The sequence below is a fragment of the Aquarana catesbeiana genome, linkage group LG05 (genome assembly GCF_042186555.1).
Source record: "Aquarana catesbeiana isolate 2022-GZ linkage group LG05, ASM4218655v1, whole genome shotgun sequence".
NCBI lineage: Eukaryota > Metazoa > Chordata > Amphibia > Anura > Ranidae > Aquarana > Aquarana catesbeiana.
Window position 1 is genome coordinate 631,512,123 of NC_133328.1, and position 24,357 is coordinate 631,536,479.

The 24,357-nt window shown below is 42.2% G+C and overlaps 1 protein-coding gene across 3 annotated transcripts in view; it reads right to left on the bottom strand.

Annotated features, from left to right (window-relative positions):
• The window catches only part of PLEC (plectin), a 292,355-nt gene that overhangs the window by 251,377 nt on the left and 16,621 nt on the right, over window positions 1-24,357 (bottom strand). For 2 of the 3 annotated variants that reach the window (XM_073632331.1, XM_073632329.1), the window contains exon 2: window positions 9,916-10,105. In XM_073632331.1, the coding sequence (XP_073488432.1) occupies window positions 9,916-10,099 (184 nt within the window). In that variant the 5' untranslated portion in view covers window positions 10,100-10,105. Of the gene's footprint in view, window positions 1-9,915; window positions 10,106-24,357 lie in introns of those variants that run through there. The other variant, XM_073632330.1, reaches the window with a different exon arrangement.

The window sequence follows — 24,357 nt, forward strand, 5'->3', positions numbered from 1 at the left end:
AAGGTACACTGTACACACGCACATCGAAGGTACACTGTACACACGCACATCGAAGTTACACTGTATACATGCACATCGAAGGTACACTGTACACTCGCACATCGAAGTTACACTGTACACTCGCACATCAAAGGTACACTGTACACTTGCACATCGGAGGTACACTGTACACACGAACTGAACACATGCTGAACATTCAGAATGAATGGCACTGCAATGCAGCATGGCCTGTCAGGCACATTACTGAGCTGTGACACATATTACTGCTACATGGTAGTGTGACCTCTGCAATGACAGAGAGATACCTGGACTCCGGGACTATCCTGCAGGCGCTGCAATAAATGTTTCAGTCTTATAAATACAAACTAATCTAATGTTCTTCCTTAATACAGAATAGAGAGACTCAAGAAAATACCACAATATGGCCTCTAGATGGAGCTGAAGCTCAGAGTAAATGTTATTTTCTGTGATCATCAGCTCCATCTAGTGGCCATAATGTGGTATTTTCCTGATTTACTCTATTCTGTATAAATGATAACATTAGTTCTGGATAGAAATTAGCCTGATTACATCGATTTGTCCCTCATTCACACAGGCCTCTTAATGGCCTCATTATTTTCTCATTTTTTTATAGATTGAGAATTTGGAATTATTGATTGAGAAGTGAGATTTATAAATTGAGCAGTTTTTATTCCTTTTCTGTGATAAAACGAGTGAGTGTGCTTCCAATTGGTTACATGTGAGTTCTGATGACCTCAGAAATCTGATCGCCTACGTCTGGAGAGAAGAGAAGATCCCCATTATATAAGAGACTTTTGCTAAAGATATTTTTGCTTTTTAATACACTTTCTGGAGTCTATTTATACAACATTTGTTGGACGAATGTCACACACATTTCTGTAGACTGGACGAATTTCCTCTGTATTTTCTATAATAAATTCCTATGACTGACAGCTCCATCTAGTGGCCAAAATGCAGTATAGTTTTTTTTTTTTTTAAACACCCAAATGAATAAAAATACTGCATTTTGGCCACTAGATGGTGGTGAAGATACTACAGAAAAATACGGAGAACTGTATTTGTACAGCCGGCACAATTGTGTCTGACATTCGTCTAATGAATGTTCTATAAATAGACCCCTATTATATATATATAATTGTATATACAGTATCTCACAAAAGTGAGTACACCCCTCACATTTTTTATAAATCTTTTCTTCTATCTTTTCATGTGACAACACTGAGGAAATGACACTTTGCTACAATGTAAAGTAGTGAGTGTACAGCTTGTATAACAGTGTAAATTTGCTGTCCCCTCCAAATAACTCAACACACAGCCATTAATGTCTAAACCGCTGGCAACAAAAGTGAGTACACCCCTAAGTGAAAATATCCAAATTGGGCCCAATTAGCCATTTTCCCTCCCCAGTGTCATGTGACTGTTTAGTGTTACAAGGTCTCAGGTGTGAATGGGGAGCAGGTGTGTTAAATTTGGAGTTATCGCTCTCACTCTCTCATACTGGTCACTGGAAGTTCAACATGGCACCTCAAGGCAAAGAACTCTCTGAGGATCTGAAAAAAAGAATTGTTGCTCTACATAAAGATGGCCTAGGCTATAAGAAGATTACCAAGACCTTGAAAATGAGCTGCAGCACAATGGCCAAGACCATACAGCGGTATAACAGGACAAGTTCCACTCAGAACAGGCCTCGCCATGGTCCACCAAAGAAGTTGAGGTCACGTGCTCAGCGTCATATCCAGAGGTTGTCTTTGGGAAATAAACGTATGAGTGCTGCCAGCATTGCTGCAGAGGTTGAAGGGGTGGGGGTTCAGCCTGTCAGTGCTCAGACCATACACCGCACACTGCATCAAATTGGTCTGCATGGCTGTCATCCCAGAAGGAAGCCTCTTCTAAAGATGATGCACAAGAAAGCCTGCAAACAGTTTGCTGAAGACAAGCAGACTAAGGACATGGATTACTGGAACCATGTCCTGTGGTCTGATGAGACCAAGATAAACTTATTTGGTTCAGATGGAGTCAAGCGTGTGTGGGGGCAACCAGGTGAGGAGAACAAAGACAAGTGTGTCTTGCCTACAGTCAAGCATGGTGTTGTCACATGAAAAGATAGAATAAAATATTTACAAAAATGTGAGGGGTGCACTCACTTTTGTGACATGCTGTATATATTAGGGTTGCACAAGCATAGGTACTCGTGCAAATGCACAGATGCCTGAAACTGATACTTAAGAAGTCCGGTAATTGGAGCTATCAAAAATAAAAAAATAAAAAAGCAGCCGGAAATGTTAAATGTTAACAACATTGCTCAGCCCTGAAACACTAAAATAAACAGAAACATTGTTTCTTTTTGTATATTTCTGTTTCTTCATCTGCAGATCAAAGGGATGAACAAATGTTCCTCTGTTTAAAGTGGATGAAACCCGAAATTTTTTTTAATGTTTTTGATGTCATACTGTAGAGCATAAGATTTCCTATCATTTGAGCCCAGTCTTGCCACAAAGAGTTAATCCATCTCTGAGCAATCCTCTTTTATTGTTCAGTGAGATAAAATTTGACAAACTGAGAAAAACTTTGTCAGCTCCTCCCCCTTGCTGTGAGTGACAGGTGATTTACATCTCGTGCACTAGCACACCTCCCAACATTATGAGATGGGAATGAGGGACACCTACTAGCAAATGTATGTAGACATAGGACACACCCCCTGTCACGCCCCTTTAAAGGAGAATTAACCAAAACAAGGTTAATTAAACCCACAAGTGCTTTTTTTTTACCACTACTATTACTTTATATTGGCTTTTAAAACCTACAAATGCAGCAATTTAGAAATTTTATAAAAGGGTTAGCACTGGGAAACACTATTTGAAAGATAAAAAGTGCATTTTATATACAACTATATAGATCAGACCAAAATGAGGGACAAATAAGGAGGAAAGAGGGACAGAGGGACATTGCTCCAAATCAGGGACAGTCCCTCGAAATCAGGGACAGTTGGGAGCTATGCACTAGCCTAAGACACAGGCATTATTTTTTAATTCCCTCCCCCACTCCTTTCTTCAGCAGCTCTGCAGGGATTGGCTGTTCCACACCTCAGCATGATTGGGCATGCTGAAGTCATGTGGTTACTTTCCTGTCTTTTCACTGGATGTTAGAGATCATAGCAGAAGTTCAGTGTAAGAAATACACAGGAGAAAATACATATTGACAAGGGGAGTGTAGAGGTGGGCGGGGAGTCTACTGACATCACGACTCCACCCACCGATCTCCAGACAACAGACCCCACCCACAGAATCTGCCCCACCCACCGATCTCCAGACAACAGACCCCGCCCACAGAATCTGCAGTTTTTCGGGTCTCATAACAGACAGAGGGGAGACATTTGACAGGTAAAGATACATGCAGGAGGCTCATGTATATCCTTATAGATAACCCCTATGGCAGGAGTTTAGAAAGGATGACATTGGGTTTACATTCACTTTAACCCCTTATAAACCCTTAATTTACACTAATGAGCCTGAATTAACTCCCTATTCTCCTCCATTTAATTGTTATGTTCCTGCTTTTTTTTCTTTTGTTCACATCTATTCTATAAACGATAAACATTTAAAACTTTTTTTTTTTGTTTGCTTTGTTAGTGAATAATTTTACATATTTTTACACATTTCACGTTTCACATTTCAAAGCGCTACATTAAAAAAAAAAATCCATTTATTTAATTTGTAAATAACTTTTCAATGCTTTGTACCATTGCTGACAGCTGAAGTGAAAACAAAACAGTTGCGGTAGGGATCAGTAATTGGTATCGCCGAGTACTAACAAAAAAAAAAAAAAGTATCGGTACTCGTAAAAAAAAAGGGTATTGGTGCATCCCTAGTATATATAAATAAATGTATATAGGAGGAGAGCAAGGGATATAAACTATATTATATATATATATATATACACACACACACATACACACATTTTATATATATATATATATATATATACATACATACATACACACACACACACACACATATATATATATACACACACACACACACATACACATATATATATACACACACACATATATATATATACACACACATACACATATATATATACACACATACACATACACCATATCTATAGAAATGTGGTCAGCTCATAGCAGCTCAGGGTGGAAGAACGGGCCATACAGGGACGAAGGAGACTTCATTAGCTCATTACTGACAATCTCTGGTGGGATCGCTCCTTTTCATTAGTGGCGGATCTCCGGAGAGATGATAAGAAACAGAAGCAAGGAAAAGCCGAGGACACAATTCTCACAATTTCCTGAAATCACACAGAGAGGGATGGGAGGGGGTGGAGTTGGGATCAGAGTAAAGAGAACCTGTCATGTCATGTATCAAGGGGAATTTACAATGACAGTAATATCATTCCATGGACATTTGGGGATGTTTTAAAAAAAAAAATCCACATAGCAATTCGCCTATATTAGGCTTTTTCGTGTGTCGGTGGAGTGTTATCCATCGACTTGAACTGGAAAATAACCAAATTTGGCCACTAGATGGCACTAAATATTATAGAAATCTCTTAGCACCATCTAGTGGCCAAATGTTACATAGTAGGTGAGGTTGAAAAAAGACACAAGTTCAACCTACCCTGTTTCCCCGAAAATAAGACCTACAAGGACTTTAACTAGGGCTTATTTGGGGGGTAGGACTTATATTGCAGCCATCACCGACAATCACGCTAGGTCTTATTTTTGGGGAAACAGGGTATGTGTGTGATTATATGTCAGTATTACATTGTATATCCCTGTATGTTGTGGTCATTCAGGTGATTATCTAATAGTTTCTTGAAAATATCAATGCTCCCCGCTGAGACCACCGCCTGTGGAAGGGAATTCCACATCCTTGCCGCTCTTACACTAAAGAACCCTCTACGTAGTTTATGGTTAAACCTCTTTTCTTCTAATTTTAATGAGTGGCCACGAGTCTTGTTAAACTCTCTTCTGCGAAAAAGTTTTATCCCTATTGTGGGGTCACCAGTACGGTATTTGTATATTGAAATCATATCCCCTCTCAAGCGTCTCTTCTCCAGAGAGAATAAGTTCAGTGCTCGCAACCTTTCCTCATAACTAAGATCCTCCAGACCCTTTATTAGCTTTGTTGCCCTTCTTTGTACTCGCTCCATTTGCAGTACATCCTTCCTGAGGACTGGTGCCCAGAACTGGACAGCGTACTCCAGGTGCGGCCGGACCAGAGTCTTGTAGAGTGGGAGAATTATCGTTTTATCTCTGGAGTTAATCCTCTTCATAATGCAAAATGTGTCTTTTTTCGTTCATTTTAAAACATTCAACCAACACAGGAATTAGCCTAATAACATTCGTTTTACAGTTTTATATGATATATATATATATATATCTATATACATAGATATATATATATATATATATATCTATATACATAGATATATATATATATATATATATATATATATCTATATACATAGATATATATATATATATATATATATATATATATATATATATATATATATATATATATATATATATATATATATGTGTATATGTATATGTGTATATATATATATATATATATATATATATAGATAGATAGATAGATAGATAGATAGATAGATAGATAGATAGATAGAGATATCTCTATCTATCTATCTATCTATCTATCTATATATATATATATATATATATATATATATACACACCTCTACATGACCCGGAGCCTGGAATCAAGAGTCCGTTTCCTATTGCTGGCTCATGTCATCCTTCCCACTCTCTATAAAGGGGAGGACATTCTGATACAGACTACCCCCCCCCCCCCAACAGTTTAGAAATACTCCCCCTCAGGAGCTATTAATAGCTAATTAAGCTATGAAAACCACCAAAAAATACCTTAAAGCCTAACTTCGGGGGGGGGGGGAAGGAAAAATACTGCAGTACTGCCTTTCAGTGGGGGGAGGGGGGGGGGGGCACTGCAATGGTTAGCTCCTTGTTTAGGTCTGGGGGGGGCGCAAAAGCACTTTTACTTGCCCGACCCTCCATTCCCCCAGCAGCCGGGGTGCTCCTCTACTCCCCTACCCTCTGGACGGTTCCTTGGCTTGCTCATGTCCAATTGGGGGGCTATGGGCCCTGCATTGGTCTTAATGTCAGCGGACCTGCAACTGCCAGGGAGCATGGGGGGGGAGAGAAAAGGATGCTGGGACCAGTCTTACAGCCTCAAGAGGGTCTCTAAGAACAGGGATTTCGGGTGAGTAACATTGATTTTTTCACAGCTATGCATAGTGATTGGCGTGCCATGTGCCCGGGAGAGGAAGGTGTGCCAATCTACTTATAGAAGGTAACGGAGTTAAGAGCTGGTGTGCAAGTCACAGCATCCCCTGCATCCTTCTACAAATAATTCCCCTCTGAAGTCCAGCAATACACCTCGGTCACTGACCAACTCCTGGCCTGTGATTGGACAATGGAGGAGAAGCAGGCTCCCTTGTATGTGTTCTGAGACTGATAGCCTTTAACACAAGAGACGATCTGATTGGCTCAGAGCACTAGCCCCTCCCTCCCTCCAGTGTTAATGCGGAGGAATCCAAGAAGCCAATATCAGCATGCACACTCAGGTATTTATGTTAGCTCTATGGAAAAAAACAAAACAAAAACATAAGTAGTTTGTATTAGAGCTGTACAATTCTGGCTAAAATGAGAATCACAATTTTTTTTGCTTAGAAGATAGATCAAAAAATTGGGCTAACTTTACTGTTTCGTGTTTTTTTTTTTTTGTTCATTGAAGTGTATTTTTTCCCCAAAAATTGCGTTTGAAGGACTGCTGGGCAAATACAGTGCAACATAAAATATTGCAACAATTGACATTTTATTCTCTAGGGTCTCTGCTAAAATATATACAATGTTTGGGGGTTCCCAGTAATTTTCTAGCAAAAAATATTGATTTTAACTTAAGAAGTGTCAGAAAAAGATTTAGAATTGGTTAAACTTCCTGCATTTACACCTTGTTTAAAAACTTGGCAGACTGCCTGGATTTTTTCTTTACACACAGAAGTTTATCCCTTTGACCTAAGAAGGAAGCATTAGTTACAATGTTTCATGTTAAAAACTTGGCAGACTGCCCAGATGTTTTCTTTTGACAGCTGAGTGAGCAGATAAGTCTCTCCACTTGTTATATGACAGAATCGGAAAAACTCTGCAATAGAGATCGTCAGGGGGGGTGAATCGAGATCACGATTTTTTAACGATTAATTGTGCAGCTCTGGTTTGAATGCTATTTTATATTTATTTCAGGTACTTATATAGCACTGTCAATTTACGCAGCGCTTTACATATACATTGAGTAGGGTGACGCCATATTCCATGCATGTAAGGGGTGTTTTTTGGAAAGGCAACGAGCCAGTTACAGGAGTCGGGGGGACGAGTTGTATAGGAAATATATCAATTATCTTCATTTTTTAGCTGTGTTGTCTTTTGTTGTAGGAGCCAGAGAAGCATAAACCCACCAATACACAGACGCACCCCCCAACACTGACTGATAGGTCTGTATAATGGACCAATCAGAGCCCAGAACACAAAACCAAACATCTGCCAGCGTGCTGGTGACCATCTGTCCTATAACAGCGTCTCAAAGGAATAACGCGCCCGTACAACCGACATCTTCACCAATGTGTCCGCTCTTTGCCGCAATGAGAATCCGCGTCACGTCATTATACAGAGAGGTACAAAGCAGCAGACGGACGAATCAATTCATCAATTATAGATCATAATAAGAAATAGAACAGCTATAATTTACCATATATACAGTATAGATTTTTTACATTATTTTAAACATGTATATATTTAAAAATAAAACATATTTAAAAATTTGTATATTTTATCTGAAAGGTTAAACATAAGAATTTTTAAGTAATAAAGTCTAGCCCTTCATAATATATGTATATATTCCAAAAAAGAGAGCACAGGCTACGCATTCACCTCTCTAGACCCGTGAGTGCCGCTCTCTCTTTTGGATTATATGTACTACAGTCTTTGCTAATTTTTTTATCTCTGATAAAATGTTTTAAAAAAAAAAAAAAAAATATATATATATATATATATATATATATATATATATATATATATATATATATATATATATAGTCTTTGCCAATTTTCTATCTCTGACATGTGTGCAGTAGCAACCACTGGATTTATATATATATATATATATATATATATATATATATATATATTCGTATTTATTTATTTATTTGTAATACGTTTCTATTATATACTGTATGTATATAATGTAAAACGTGGCTTATCTATTTCTCAATATACTGTGTAGAGTATATATTGATATTCAATCAAATTATAGAGCATAATAAGAAATAGAGCAGCTATAATTTACCATATATACAGTATATTATTTTTTTTTTTAGTATTTTAAACATATATATTTAAAAATATAAAAATATCTAAAATATTCAAAATAAAAAATATTTTAAAAACGACATACACACTCTGATTGAAGTAAATGCCCGGGTGCTCACCCACAAACAAATCCATACAAATCCAAAACTGGTTGAGAGGCACTCATGGGTCTTGCAGAGGGGAGAACATCAAACAGACAAGTCTTGAGAAAGATGGACGGAGCTTCATCGAAATGCTGACAATAAAAACACGGCTGTTTTTGATCTTCCCCCCTCTGCAAGACCCGTGAGTGCCTCTCAACCAGTTTTGGATTTTTATGGATTTCTTTGTGGGTGAGCACCCGGGCATTTACTTCAATCATAGAGTGTGTATGACGTTTTTAAAATATTTTTTATTTTGAATATTTTAGATATTTTTAGATATATGTTTAAAATACTAAATATATATATATATATATATATATATATATATATATATATATATATATATATATACTGTATATATGGTAAATTATAGCTGTTCTAGTTCTGGATTTATATACTGTATATATAAAAAGATAAAAACAATATTAAAAAAAATTATAATTAATATATATATATATATATATATATATATATATATATATATATATATATATATATATATATATATATATATATATATATATATAAAAACTATGCACACAATGGCACCGCTATGCGTCCGCCATTCTCTGCACAGCAGGTAGACAGGTGCACTCCCGAAAAATTTGTTCGTTTTCGTTTCCCTTTCATTTTTGTTTTATTGTTTTTTCGTTTTTTCAGGTCATTTGTTATGGTCGAAATTCGTTATTTCGAATAAATTTGTAACTTTGGCAAAATTCGAATTCGTATCGTTCCATTTGTTTAGTTGCGGAATTCGAAAATCCAAAATAACTAACTAAATAATATCTAAATTAAATGATAGGTATTGGAATTTTCGAACAACGAATGCCGCATCTAAATGAATGGAACTTAATGAATTAATAATAATAATTAAAAATAATAATTATTATAATTAATTATAATAATTATTATTATTATTATATTAATAATAAAAAGTTTGGGGTTTTCTCATTTTTTTGTTATTTTCCTTCTTTTAAAATTTTCGTATTTTCATTCATATTTTCGGATTTTCAAATTTTTTGGATTTTTTGGATTTCTGGATTTCTGAATTTTCGAAATTCCACATTTTAGAATTTTGTTAAACGGGTTTTCGTTAATTAGAATATTTCCCAATTAACGAATTTGGTCGAAAAAAAACGAATTTGGAACGAAATAAATTGCACATGTCTAACGGCGGGAAAGCGCGCAATTCTGCGTCCCTTTTCCCCCGACACGCAAAGGTCTGACCTGAGCCCAATATATCAGACGGGAGGTTCATCTTCATCATGTCACAAAAGAATCCAAATGCCACATAAGAAATGAAATGCGTTTTCTGACCTGCGATCCGGATCACCGCTCTCTCCGCCGCGTCCAGCACGGTGCCGGCACCGGAGGTGGAGGAGGACCTCTTGACCCGCTGGTTCTTGGATAGGTTCCAGGGCAGGGTGTCCCCCGGGGTGGGCGACCCGCTGCTGGCGCTGGAACTGTCCTCTGCCATCCGTTCCTTCCTGTCCAGGGACATCACCTCCTGCCGAGAGAGAGAGCACAGCCATCAGGTGTGGATTAGATGTTGCCGTGTGCGTCCCTCCCCTTCCCTTCCCTCGCCTACAACCAGCAATTTTCCTAAAGAGCGATCGTAATAAAACAACTATACATAGAGGAGACGGGGCGGAGCCCTCTGCAAACACCTCCAGACAAACCACCCAGAGGACCAACGCTTACCTACTATTTAAAGAGGACCTGTCATCATTGTCTATGTCCAATCTATTCACACTCAATAGTAACACTTCCAGGTATTAATTGCCTCTCACAAAGATCACAGGACCCCCCCCCCCCCCCGACAATGCCTTCACCTGCTTTCCTCTCTAGAGAACGGCACCATCTCTGTTTAGGCATCATCCGGGGTTCACCATCTGCTTCCTGGACTGAGATGTGGGCTACAGAGGTGACGCCATCATGTAAAATGACACAGATCAGCCCCCTGCTGCAGCCTCACACCTTGTGATTTGCTGCGGCGTTACAATGTTGCAGTCTGATCGCTGATGGAGAGGAGACTGAGGAAATGCTTCCTCCTGCCTGCAGCAGACTGATGACATCTCAGGCTAGCATACCTCCCAACATTTGGAGACGGGAATGAGGGACACCTACTAGCAAATGTATGTAGGCATAGGACACGCCCCTCCGGCCACGCCCCCTTAAAGGGGAAATAACCCACAAAAAAAAAAAAAAAAAAGGTTAATTAAATCTTAAATCCACAAGGGCTTTTTTTTTACCACTACTTTTCCTTTATATTGGCTTTAAAAATTGATGCAGCAATTTAGAATTTGGATGAAAGGTTTAGCTCTGGGAAACACTTCTTGAAAGATAAAAAGTGCATTTTATATACATCTATACAGATCAGACCAAAATGAGGGACAAATGAGGAGGAATGAGGGACAGAGGGACATTGCTCCAAATCAGGGACAGTTGGGAGCTATGGCCACTAGACAAAGTGACAGTGTTGCAGGCTGCTGCAGGCAGGAGGAAGCATTTCCTCAGTCTCCTCTCCCCCAGTGATCAGACTAATGACGCCTCAGGCTAAGAAAAGTCTCAATGTTGCAGTCTGATTATTGGGGGAGGGGAGACTGGGGAAATGCTTCCTCCTGCCTGCAGCAGACTGATGACATCATCTCAGGCAAGGAAAATTGACAGTGCTGCAGACAGGGGGAAGCATTTCCTCAGTCTCCCCTCCCCCAGTGATCAGACTGATGATATTATCTCAGGCTAGGCAAGTAACAGTGTTGCAGGGTGCTGCAGGCAGGAGGAAGCATTTCCTCAGTCTCCCCTCTCCCCGTGATCAGACTGATGACATCTCAGGCTAAGCAAAGTCTCAATGTTGCAGCCTGATTACTGGGGGAGGGGAGACTGGGGAAATGCTTCCTCCTGCCTGCAGCAGAATGACGACATCATCCCAGCCTAGGCAAAGTCACTGGACTGGAGCTCAAGGACGGCTTTTTGATGATAAAAGGTGGAACATGGACACCATATAGTAGGTGTGGAATTTTTAGGTATACACAATACAGGTTGTAGGTCTCCTGCTGATATAATAGAATGATTTTGGTGCAGAATAAAGATAACCTGTCATGTCAGACTTTATTCAGGTATCCGAATATTCAGTCTTCTATTATTATAACTATAAAATCTTATCTATGGGCCCGTTTGCACTATAGCGTTGCTGTAAACCGCTCATTCACTCCGTGCTTTACTGCAACACACATGAAACGCGTTGGTGCAATGTGGTGCCGTGCATTTGAATGACGTCCTAATGCACCTTGCCAACATACGTGTGCTGTTAGTGCAGCGTGCTGCAATAAACAAAAAGTCCACTGTGGTGCGATGCGCTGCCAAGAAATGGTGTCCACACCAATTTTTGTCAGCGCACCGAAATGCACAGAAGGTGTCTTAGGGTACCATTTACATGAAAGGCACCACTTTGCACCAGCGCATTTCACATGAGTTGCCGCACAATGCAGTAAAGCACTGGATACCGCAACGCCATTGTGTGAACGGGGACTCAAATACACGGCTCAAAAAAATGAAAGGAACACTTTTTAATCACAGTATAGCATCAAGTCAATAAAACTCCTGGGACATTGATCTGGTCCGTTAAGTAGCAGAGGGGGTTATTAATCAGGTTCAGCTGCTTTGGTGTAAATTAAATTAACAGCAGGTGCACTAGATGGGCAACAATGAGACGACCCCCAAAACAGCAATGGTTTTACAGGTGTTTTTCACTAGTTTTGCATTTGGCTAGGGGCAGTGTCACTACTGGTAGCATGAGGCGATACCTGTACCCTATAGAGTTTGGTGTCACTACTGGTAGCATGAGGCGATACCTGTACCCTATAGAGTTTGGTGTCACTACTGGTAGCATGAGGCGATACCTGGACCCTATAGAGTTTGGTGTCACTACTGGTAGCATGAGGCGATACCTGTACCCTATAGAGTTTGGTGTCACTACTGGTAGCATGAGGCGATACCTGGACCCTATAGAGTTTGGTATCACTACTGGTAGCATGAGGCTATACCTGGACCCTATAGAGTTTGGTGTCACTACTGGTAGCATGAGGCTATACCTGGACCCTAAAGAGGTTGGCATCACTACTGGTAGCATGAGGCTATACCTGGATCCTATAGAGATTGGTGTTACTACTGGTAGCATGAGGCTATACCTGGACCCTATAGAGATTGGTGTCACTACTGGTAGCATGAGGCTATACCTGGACCCTATAGAGGTTGATGTCACTACTAGTAGCACAAGGCTATACCTGGACCCTATAGAGGTTGGTGTCACTACTGGTAGCATGAGGCCATACCTGGACCCTATAGAGTTTGGTGTCACTACTGGTAGCACGAGGCCATACCTGGACCCTATAGAGGTTTATGTCACTACTGGTAGCATGACGCCATACCTAGACCCTATAGAGGTTGGTGTCACTACTGGTAGCACGAGGCGATACCTGGACCCTATAGAGGATGGTGTCACTACTGGTAGCATGAGGCCATGCCTGGACCCTATAGAGGTTGGTGTCACTACTGGTAGCACAAGGCCATACCTGGACCCTATAGAGGTTGGTGTTACTACTGGTAGCATGACGCCATACCTGGACCCTATAGAGGTTGGTGTCACTACTGGTAGCACGAGGCTATACCTGGATCCTATAGAGGTTGGTGTCACTATTGGTAGCATGAGGCCATACCTAGACCCTATAGAGGTTGGTGTCACTACTGGTAGCACAAGGCCATACCTGGACCCTATAGAGGTTGGTGTCACTACTGGTAGCATGAGGCCATACCTGGACCCTATAGAGGTTGGTGTCACTACTGGTAGCATGAGGCTATACCTGGATCCTATAGAGATTGGTGTTACTACTGGTAGCATGAGGCTATACCTAGATCCTATAGAGGTTGGTGTCACTACTGATAGCATGAGGCTATACCTGGACCCTATAGAGATTGGTGTCACTACTGGTAGCATGAGGCTATACCTGGACCCTATAGAGGTTGATGTCACCACTAGTAGCACAAGGCTATACCTGGAGCCTATAGAGGTTGGTGTCACTACTGGTAGCATGAGGCCATACCTGGACCCTATAGAGTTTGGTGTCACTACTGGTTGCACGAGGCCATACCTGGACCCTATAGAGGTTTATGTCACTACTGGTAGCATGACGCCATACCTAGACCCTATAGAGGTTGGTGTCACTACTGGTAGCATGAGGCCATACCTGGACCCTATAGAGGTTGGTGTCACTACTGGTAGCACAAGGCCATACCTGGACCCTATAGAGGTTGGTGTTACTACTGGTAGCATGACGCCATACCTGGACCCTATACAGGTTGGTGTCACTACTGGTAGCATGAGGCTATACCTGGATCCTATAGAGGTTGGTGTCACTATTGGTAGCATGAGGCCATACCTGGACCCTATAGAGTTTGGTGTCACTACTGGTAGCACAAGGCCATACCTGGACCCTATAGAGGTTTATGTCACTACTGGTAGCATGACGCCATACCTAGACCCTATAGAGGTTGGTGTCACTACTGGTAGCATGAGGCCATACCTGGACCCTATAGAGGTTGGTGTCACTACTGGTAGCACAAGACCATACCTGGACCCTATAGAGGCTGGTATTACTACTGGTAGCATGACGCCATACCTGGACCCTATAGAGGTTGGCATCACTACTGGTAGCATGAGGCTATACCTGGATCCTATAGAGGTTGGTGTCACTATTGGTAGCATGAGGCCATGCCTAGACCCTATAGAGGTTGGTGTCACTACCGGTAGCACAAGGCCATACCTGGACCCTATAGAGGTTGGTGTCACTACTGGTAGCATGAGGCCATACCTGGACCCTATAGAGGTTGGTGTCACTACTGGTAGCATGAGGCTATACCTGGACCATTTAGAGATTGGTGTCACTACTGGTAGCATGAGACCATACCTGGACCCTATAGAGGTTGGTGTCACTACTGGTAGCATGGGACCATACCTGGACCCTATAGAGGTTGGTGTCACTACTGGTAGCATGAGGTGATACCTGGACCCTATAGAGGTTGGTGTCACGTCTGGTAGCATTAGGCCATACCTGGACCCTATAGAGTTTGGTGTCACTACTGGTAGCATGAGGCCATACCTGGACCCTATAGAGGTTGGTGTCACTACTGGTAGCATGAGGTTGCACAGGCAGTCCAACTCCTTCAGGATGGCACATCAATACGTGCCATTGCCAGAAGGTTTGCTGTGTCTCCCAGCACAGTCTCAAGAGTATGGAGGAGATTCCAGAAGACAGTTACTCTAGGAGACCTGGACAGGGCCGTAGAGGGTCCTTAACCCATCAGCAGGAGGGGTATCTGCCCTTGTGCAAAGAGGAACAGGATGAGCACTGCCAGAGCCCTACAAAATGACCTCCAGCAGGCCACTGGTGAATGTCTCTGACCAAACATTCAGAAACAGACTTCATGAGGGTGGCCTGAGGGCCCGACATTCTCTAATGGGCCCTGTGCTCCTTGCTAGCACCACACCGGAATTGGCAGGTCTACCACTGGTGCCCTGTGCTTTTCACAGATGAGAGCAGATTCACCCTGAGCACATGTGACAGACCTGAAAGGGTCTGGAGAAGCCATGGAGAACGTTATGCTGCCTGTAACATTGTTCAGCATGACCAGTTTGGTGGTGGGTCAGTGATGGTCTGGGGAGGCATATCTATGGAGAGACGTACAGACCTTTACAGGCTAGACAATGGCCCCCTGACTGCCATTAGGTATCGGGATGAAATCCTTGCACCCACTGTCAGACCCTACGCTGGTGCAGTGGGTCCTGGGTTCCTCCTGGTGCACAACAATGCCCGGCCTCATGTGGCGACAGTATGAAGCCAGTTCCTGGAGGATGAAGGAATTGATACCATTGAATGGCCCTCCACGCTCGCCTGACCTAAATCCAATAGAACACCTCTGGAATATTTTCGGTCCAGCCGACGCCACCAGGTTGCACCTAGGTCTGTTCAGGAGCTCAGTGATACCCTGATCCAGATCTGGGAGGAAATACCCCAGGACACCATCCATCTCATTAGGAGCATGCCCCGACATTGTCAGCCATGCATACAAGCACGTGGGGGCCACACAAACTACTGAGGACCCAGTGCCATCTTAACAGCATTACAGGCCCCCGGGCAATACAGTGCACTGGGGCCCTGTCTACACAATCACGCACGAGAATAAAAATGCAAATTATCAATAAAGCTAAATTTATTGGTACTTCCAACAAAATCAGTGTTTAAACAAGGAGCTGGCAAAGGTAATAAAAAAAACAAAAAAACAGTACCCTAGGACCTGTGAAATATATAAAAAAAAAGAAAAAAACAGTGCCCCGGGACCAGAATAACCATACAAATTATAATCTGAGCACAATCTACTTTAGACCTACTAACAACTATAGATCTATATAGGGCATGTTTGATACAGAGTGACTGACTCCACCCCCCCGGGAGCAGGGAGCTTGAGCACGCAGCCGCCGCCGACGACTACAACTCCCATAAGCAACAGTGGTGGCCGTCTCACGCGACGTCACCTAACAGACTGACTGTCAGTCAATAGCGAGTCGTGATTCAGCGGGCAGAAACTTGGACAGCCGCGGCGCCAAACAGACAGTACAGTACTTAACTTGGGGGGGGCACATGGGGGGCACACAGTAAAATTGGGGGGGACGTGGCCCCCTCAGGCCCCACCCTGGTGATGCCATTGAGCACTGGCACAATGCGGCAGCGAACTTTGTGACATCTGAATGATCAGGGCTCAAAATTTCAAGTCCTGAGCTACTAGCCAGGCCTCAAGGGTTACTCGCCGCCAGTTGCCCCGCCAACCCCTACCATGCCCTGCCCCTAATCCCACCCCTAAACACGCCCTCATAAATTATCTCATGAAATGACAATGTTTTATGCAGAATTACGTTATAAAAATAGATACTGACAACTTTATCTCTGTCCCCAATGCAGCTTGTGTCACCAATGCAGCCTGTTTCCCCAGTGCAGCCTGTGTTCCCAATGCATCTATGTGTCATCAATGCAGCCTGTGCCCGCCAGTGCAGCCATGTGTCCCCACTGCAGCCACGTGTCCCCAATGCAGCCATGTGTCCCCACTGCAGCCACGTGTCCCCAATGCAGCCACGTGTCCCCAATGCAGCTCTGTGTCCCCAATGCAGCCCTGTGTCCCCAATGCAGCCCTGTGTCCCCAATGCAGCCCTGTGTCCCTAATGCAGCCCTGTGTCCCCAATGAAGCTCTGTGTCCCCAATGAAGCTCTGTGTCCCCAATGCAGCCATGTGTCCCCAATGCAGCCATGTGTCCCCAATGCAGCCTACCTGTGTAGGGGAAGGGAGAGGAGAATCCTGGGACGGGTGATCTGTCTATCAAAGTGCCCGGACAAGGGGGAGGGGCTATATATGACGGCGCGGTGGGGAACACACAGCCATTGAAATAAAAGCTGTTATGTTCCCCGCGCTCTGATCAACCAGACGGCGGCGGCTCTCCTCTCCTTTACCCTATGTTCGCTCCGACAAACCCAGGCTGCCGGCGGTGCTTGCCCCTTGCTCCCCCCCCCCCCCCCCCCCCGCCCCCAGGCAGCCCACACTCTTTTTTGAATATAAAAATAGAATATAAATCCTGTTTGTGTGCACAAAAAAATGTCTTTGCGAGCCCAGATATTACCTTGTAAAAGTTGCAGTGACATTATCACTGTGCTGCACATAGCCTGTGCAGAGAGCAGATCAGTGGAAGGGGCCCAGCAGACCCCACCCTCTACAGGAAAGTACATGAGAGGGGCGGAGACAAGACCAATTCCTCTGCACAAGGAGAGAGAGCGAGCAGAGCAGTGGGAGGGGCCCAGCAGGCTCCACCCATTACAGGCTGTCTGCAGAAACTACAAGTGGGGGCGGAGACAAGACCAGTCCCCCTGCACAAGGAGAGGGGGCAGCAGTGAGCGGTCTTTATTACAGGAAGTCTCACATTGGATTGCTGCACAGATCTGGAAGAAATACACAAAGTACACCAAGATTCCAGAAGCATACACATGAGGAATAGATTTAGATAATATTTGCTGAAGTTCATCTTTAACCACATCTCGCCCGTGCTATGGCTGAAAGACGGCTACAGCTTAAATTGCCGGGAGAGCGTCCATGTACGTCCTTCCGTTCTCGCGCTCTGTGATCGCCGAGTCCATGAGACTCGGCTGATCATAGATCGGGTAAAGGGCCAATCACAGCAAACCCTTTACCACATAATCAGCTGTCAGCCAATCACGGAATTAAACAGTGCTGCCTATCAGTGTCGCCCACCAGTGCCACCTATCAGTGCCCACCAGTGCCACCTATCAGTGCCCACCAATCAGTGCCTTATCATCAGTGCTACCTATCAGTGTCGCCCACCAGTGCCACCTATCAGTGTCTTATCAGTGCTGCCTATCAGTGTCACCCACCAGTGCCACCTATCAGTGCCCAAGTGCCACCTATCAGTGCCCCTTAGTGCTGCCGATCAGTGCCTCATCATCAGTGCTGCCTCAGTGTCACCCACCAAGTGCCACCTATAAGTGCCCAGTGCCACCTATCAGTGCCCATCAGTGCTGCCTATCAGTGTCCCCTACCAGTGTCGCCTATCAGTGCCCATCAGTGCCACCTATCAGTGTCGCCTCTCTGTGCCCGTATCAGTGCAGCCTCATCAGTGCCCATGAGTGCCGCCTCATCTGTGCAACCTATCAGTGCCCTTTAGTGAAGGAGAAAAATTACCCGTTTGCAAAATTTTATAACAAAATATGAAAAACTTTTTTGTTTTTGTCAAAATGTTCGATCTCTTTAGTTTGTTTAGCAAACAATTTTAAAAAACCCCAGCGGTGAATAAATACCACCAAAAGAAAGGTGGTCATTTGGGTACAGCGTTGTATGACCGCGCCATTGTCATTCAAAGTGTGACGTCGCTGAAAGCTGAAAATTGTCCTGGGCAGGAAGGGGGTGAAGGTGCCCGGGTATTGAAGTGGTTAATAATGAATATCCTGATTCTTGCATTAGTCCAGGAATGACGGGTTCTCTTTACTGTGATGTCATAACTTTGCATTGACTGTAGGTGGTGATTATTTCTACAATTTATAGGATGTCACCATGGCAATTGCCAACAGACAGCGAGCATCACATCCTGCTCCAGTCGCCAGGGAAACAATATAAATTGCGATCTGCGACAGTAACCAAGTGACTCCGCCTCCGCATCTCCATTCATAATCGGGGGGAGGGGGAGGGGGATGGTTGCTGTGCGCTTTGCCGCAGTTCGCCCCTTTTTATGCCACTCATTTCTGTTCATGTCTTCTTAGTTACTATTCACAAAAGTTCTAAAGTCCTCTGATGTCATCAAGACCAATGCAGAGCCCACAGTCCTTCATTGGACATGAGGACACTGAGGGACCGTCCACCACCTGCCCGAGGGCACTACCTGTTTTATGTTTTTTTTCACAGAAACATAAAAAGAGAGGAAAAAGGTAAAGTAAAAAAGAAATGAAATGAAATGAAAAGTAAAAATTAAATTGAATACAAAACAATTTTAAATAAAAAAATAAATAAAATGAAACTAAAAAAATAAAATATATTAATATAAAAAAACAAAAAATGTAAATTAAAAATACAATACAAATTAAAATTAAATTAATATATTACAAAATAATAAAACAATATAGTATAAAAATAAAATGAAACCAAAAATAAAACAAAACGTAAATTAAAAATAAAATGAAACAAAAATAAATAAAATAAAAAATATATAATATAAAATAACATTTAAAAAAATGAAACCAACAAGGATACAGAGTATGCGTAAGATGGCTAATCCACCGTATAGTCTGTTATACAAATCAAAATCGATAACGTAGATAAGGCAACGTCGACTCCAGAACCCCTGGTAAATGGCCTCAAAAGAGCAGGAGGCGAATTGTCCTCGCCGATACTGTATATTTGATAGACTATAAAAAAAAACTGTACGCTGTTAAAAAAATGATGCCAAGGTCTTTACTCTGTAATGTGAAAACTTGAAAAAAACACTATTGAAACCAAAAATATGAAACCAAAAATAAAATATAGTAATAAAAAAAAAAATAAAATAAAACAAAACGTAAATTAAAATGAAACAAAAATAAATAAAATAAACAAAAACATAAAAAAATAATATAAAATAAAATTTTAAAAATTAAGCCAAAAATAAAATATAATAATAAAAATAAAACAAAATGTAAAATCATTTAAAAATAAAATAAACATTAAATTAAAAATAATACATAACAATATAAAATAAAGTAAAATGTAAATGAAAGCAGTTTTTTTTTTTCCTGCCTAAAATAACAAACAAGTTCTACTTACCTGTTCTGTGCAATGTTATTGCACAGAGCAGCCCCAAACCTCTTTTGGGCTCTAGGCTCCTCATCTTCTGCATGTGCCACCATAGGAAGCACATGTGTGGGCTTGTTCCTGAGCCGGGCTGTGTGCGTCCATTGACACGCACACAGCACAGCTTGGCCCCACCCTGCTCCCTCCTCACTGGATTTGACTGGATGCAGAAGCCAATGGCCCTCACTGCTTTCAGCTAAGTCTGTAGGAGAGTGGAGAGGGAAGAGAAGACCTGCGGGTGAGCACTGGATCGATACCGGACTCAGGTAAGTATTTAAAGGGAGGGAAAAAAAATATGTTCTTTTATCTTAAAGTGGCTGTAAAAGGCAAACAGGATATTTCATGCATGAAGGTAAAAAACCTTCTGTGTGCAGCAGCCCCCCTAATACTTACCCGAGCCCCATCTCGATCCAGTGATGTCCATGAGAGCCTTGTCTCTCTAGCGACTCGCACTCCTGATTGGCTGTTGGCAGCAGGAGCCATTGGAGGAGGTGGGTCTGAGCCAGGGCTCCGTGTTTGAATGGACGCACAGAGCCACGGCGTGGGAGCGGGCCTGCTTGGGTGCCCCCAGAGCAAACTGCTTGCTCTGGGGGCACCCGGCAGGAGGGAGAGGCCAGGAGCAGCAGCATCGGAACCTGAGAAGAGGAGCATTCGGGCTGCTCTGTGCAAAATTATTACACAGAGCAGGTAAATATAACATGTTAGTTATTTAAAAACAAAAAAAAAAACTAAATAACAAGACCTTGATATCACTTTAATGCACAGAATGCATGCAAGGTAAAAAAAAACCTTATGACTTTAGAACCACTTTACGTGAAAAATAAAATACAATTAAAAATAAAAAAATAATAATATAAAATAAATTAAAATGAAAATAAAATGACAAATGAAAATCTAATAATATAAATAAACTAAAAATAAAATATAATAATATAAAATAAATTAAAAATAAAATAAAATGACAAATTAAAATATAATATAAAATAAATTGAAAATAAAGAATAATATTATTAAATAAATTTAAAATAAAATGACAAATTAAAATATAATAATATAAAATAAATTAAAAATAAAATGAAAGATAAAATATAATAATACTGTATAAAATAAACTAAAAATAAAATAAAATTAAACATTTTAAGTAACTATAAATAAAATAACAAATACACCAGAAAAAGGGGGGAAAAAAAACACTCAATTATGATGGATCAAAGTAAACAAGCCAAAACATCCCAAACAAAAAAGGCTAAATATTTACGCTTTTCAAGTAGTTAAAGAGTGAAATTGAAAATCACTCGGCTCATCCCTAACCACCAACACTATGGTCATATTGCAAACATTTCAGAATGCAACCATAATATAAAATAAATTAAAAATAAAATAAAATTACAAATTAAAATATAATAATATAAAAATAAGATTAAAGATAAAATATATCAATACTGTATAAAATATACTAAAAATGAAATTCAGTTAAACATTTAAATTAACAATAAACAAATAACAAATGCACCAGAAAAAGGAAAAAAAAAACACTCAAATACGATGGAACAAAGTAAACTACACAGTTACATAGTAGGTATGGTTGAATAAAGACAATAGTCCATCCAAACTACTAGCCAAACTACACCCCAAAACAGTCACTTCCTAAACAAAAAAACAAACAAAAACAAAATAATTTTAGCTTTTCAAGTAGCTAAAAGAGTGAAATTGAAAATCACTCCGCTCATCCCTAACCACCAATACGATGGTCAGATTGCAAACACTTCAGAATGCAACCATGATGCAACCGTAATATAAAATAAATTAAATATAAAATAAAATGAAAAATGAAAATATAACAATATAAATACATTAAAAATAAAATATAATAAAATAAATTAAATATAAAATAAATTGACAAATTAAAATATAATAATATAAAATAAATTAAAAATAAAATGAAAGATAAAATATAATAATACTGTCCGGACTGATACGGACTCGTGTGGGCGGGGCTGACTCTTCAAACGCAGTGCTGCTGTAATGTACGCAAACAAATGCAGAACGCATCTGAAATCGAATCTAAATCCAGAAAAAAAAACGCAGTTGCAAAGCGGAATAAACGTAGTCTCTGAACGGTCATCTACACACCAACCCTGTGAGGTCAACTGGAATCTAGAGCTGCGTCTGACCTGCGTTCCACATGCACGCCAAACGCAGAACAACGGTCACCAGCCCTAAATCTACTTCCAGTGCACGGATGGGGAAATATTGTCGGCAGTTCCTTGGTGCCGTCCATGGTATTACTCAATCTGCAGAGGCCGATGAGTTGTGCGGCCTGAAAATTTTTCTACCAACGGCGACTTGAAATAAAATAACTGCAAATCCCGGAAGCTGAGGGGGGAGGGGGGTCACTCCGGGTTATCACACTGTACACATTGCTCCCTGTTCAATATATAGAATATACTGTTAATTACCCCCCCCCCCCCCCCCATACACACACCTCTGTCGGTGTCACGTGTCCCCAGCTGTCACCAGCACATTAGTCACTCACTTCCTCCTAACCGTCCGGTGTGGCCGAGCCGCTGCTGTGCGATCCACACACAGGAATGATTGTACACGTCACATATCCAGCCACATGGGCCGCAACTCTGATACACACATTACTAGTATGAACCTCGGACACCTACCTTCCCCAATCTACCTCCATCCATCCTCCAAGCCAGGCTTCCCCACATTACATTGTGAAATGTAATAAGTGACTATTTATTATTTGCGGTACCTAAAAATGTAGCCAAGTCCCGGGTCCCTTTTGGTCTGATGAGAACCTCCAGCAGTGGCGGCTGGTGCTCAAAATTTTTGGGGGGGCGCAAGCAAACTGAAAAATACTGAAACCCCCCCCCCCCCATCAATTGCAGCCTCACTGTGCCCATCATATGCAGCCACTTGTGCCCATCATATGCAGCCACTTGTGCCCATCATATGCAGCCACTTGTGCCCATCATATGCAGCCACTGTGCCCATCATTTGCAGCCACTTGTGCCTGTAATATGCAGCCACTTGTGCCCATCAAACGCAGCCACTTGTGCCCATCAAACGCAGCCACTTGTGCCCATCAAACGCAGCCACTTGTGCCCATCAAATGCAGCCACTTGTGCCCATCATATGGAGCCACTTGTGCCCATCATATGCAGCCACTTGTGCCCATTATATGCAGCCACTTGTGCCCATCATATGCAGCCACTTGTGCCCAGTATATGCAGCCACTTGTGCCCAGTATATGCAGCCACTTGTGTCCATCATATGCAGCCACTTGTGCCCATCATATGCAGCCACTTGTGCCCATCATATGCAGCCACTTGTGTCCATCATATGCAGCCACTTGTGCCCATCAAATGCAGCCACTTGTGCCCATCATACGCAGCCACTTGTGCCCATCAAATGCAGCCACTTGTGCCCATCATACGCAGCCACTGTGCCCATCAAATGCAGCCACTTGTGCCTGTCAAATGCAGCCACTTGTGCCCATCATACGCAGCCACTTGTGCCCATCATACGCAGCCACTGTGCCCATCAAATGCAGCCACTTGTGCCCGTCAACTGCAGCCACTTGTGCCCATCATATGCAGCCACTTGTGCCCATCAAATGCAGCCACTTGTGCCCATCAAATGCAGCCACTTGTGCCCATCAAATGCAGCCACTGTGCCCACCGACCCCCCTTGTGGCTCTGACGGCACCCCCCGTCAGGTGGTCCGGCACTTACTGCCAGTCCTGAGTCCACCAGCCGTGGCGGCGGGGATGTCAGTCCTCGTGTCTCCTCTGTGCCACCTCTTCCTAAGCGCCAGGCATCCAATAGATGCCCTGGCGCGTTTGGCCAATCGGGAAACAGGTCTGACAACCTGCCTCCCTGATTGGCGGGGGGGAGCGTTAGTGTGAAAACAGCAAAAATGTATTCGCTATCGTCACACAATTGGGTGGGATCATGGCGCACTCTCTGCGCCCCGAGCCCACCCTATTTTGAAGCCTACTAGAGCCTCTGGCTCTAATCAGGTGCTTCAAAAAGTACCACCCCCTCCCGCCCCGCCATAGAAATCCTTGCGTCCAGAAAGGATGGGGGGGCGGCACCCGTGCACCCACAATGCACGGCCCGCCCCTGACCTCTAGAGCCAGGGACAGCTAACATCCTGTATATGGTAGGTTACAAGGCATGGTGGGTGTAATGCAAGATAGATTTGTGGGCGCCAGACACTTCTTGGATGCAAAGAGATTTATTGTCTCTTAAACAGAACTGTGGGAGAGAGGGTTAGGGCCAGGACACCCTTTAGTAGTTGCAATGTTAAT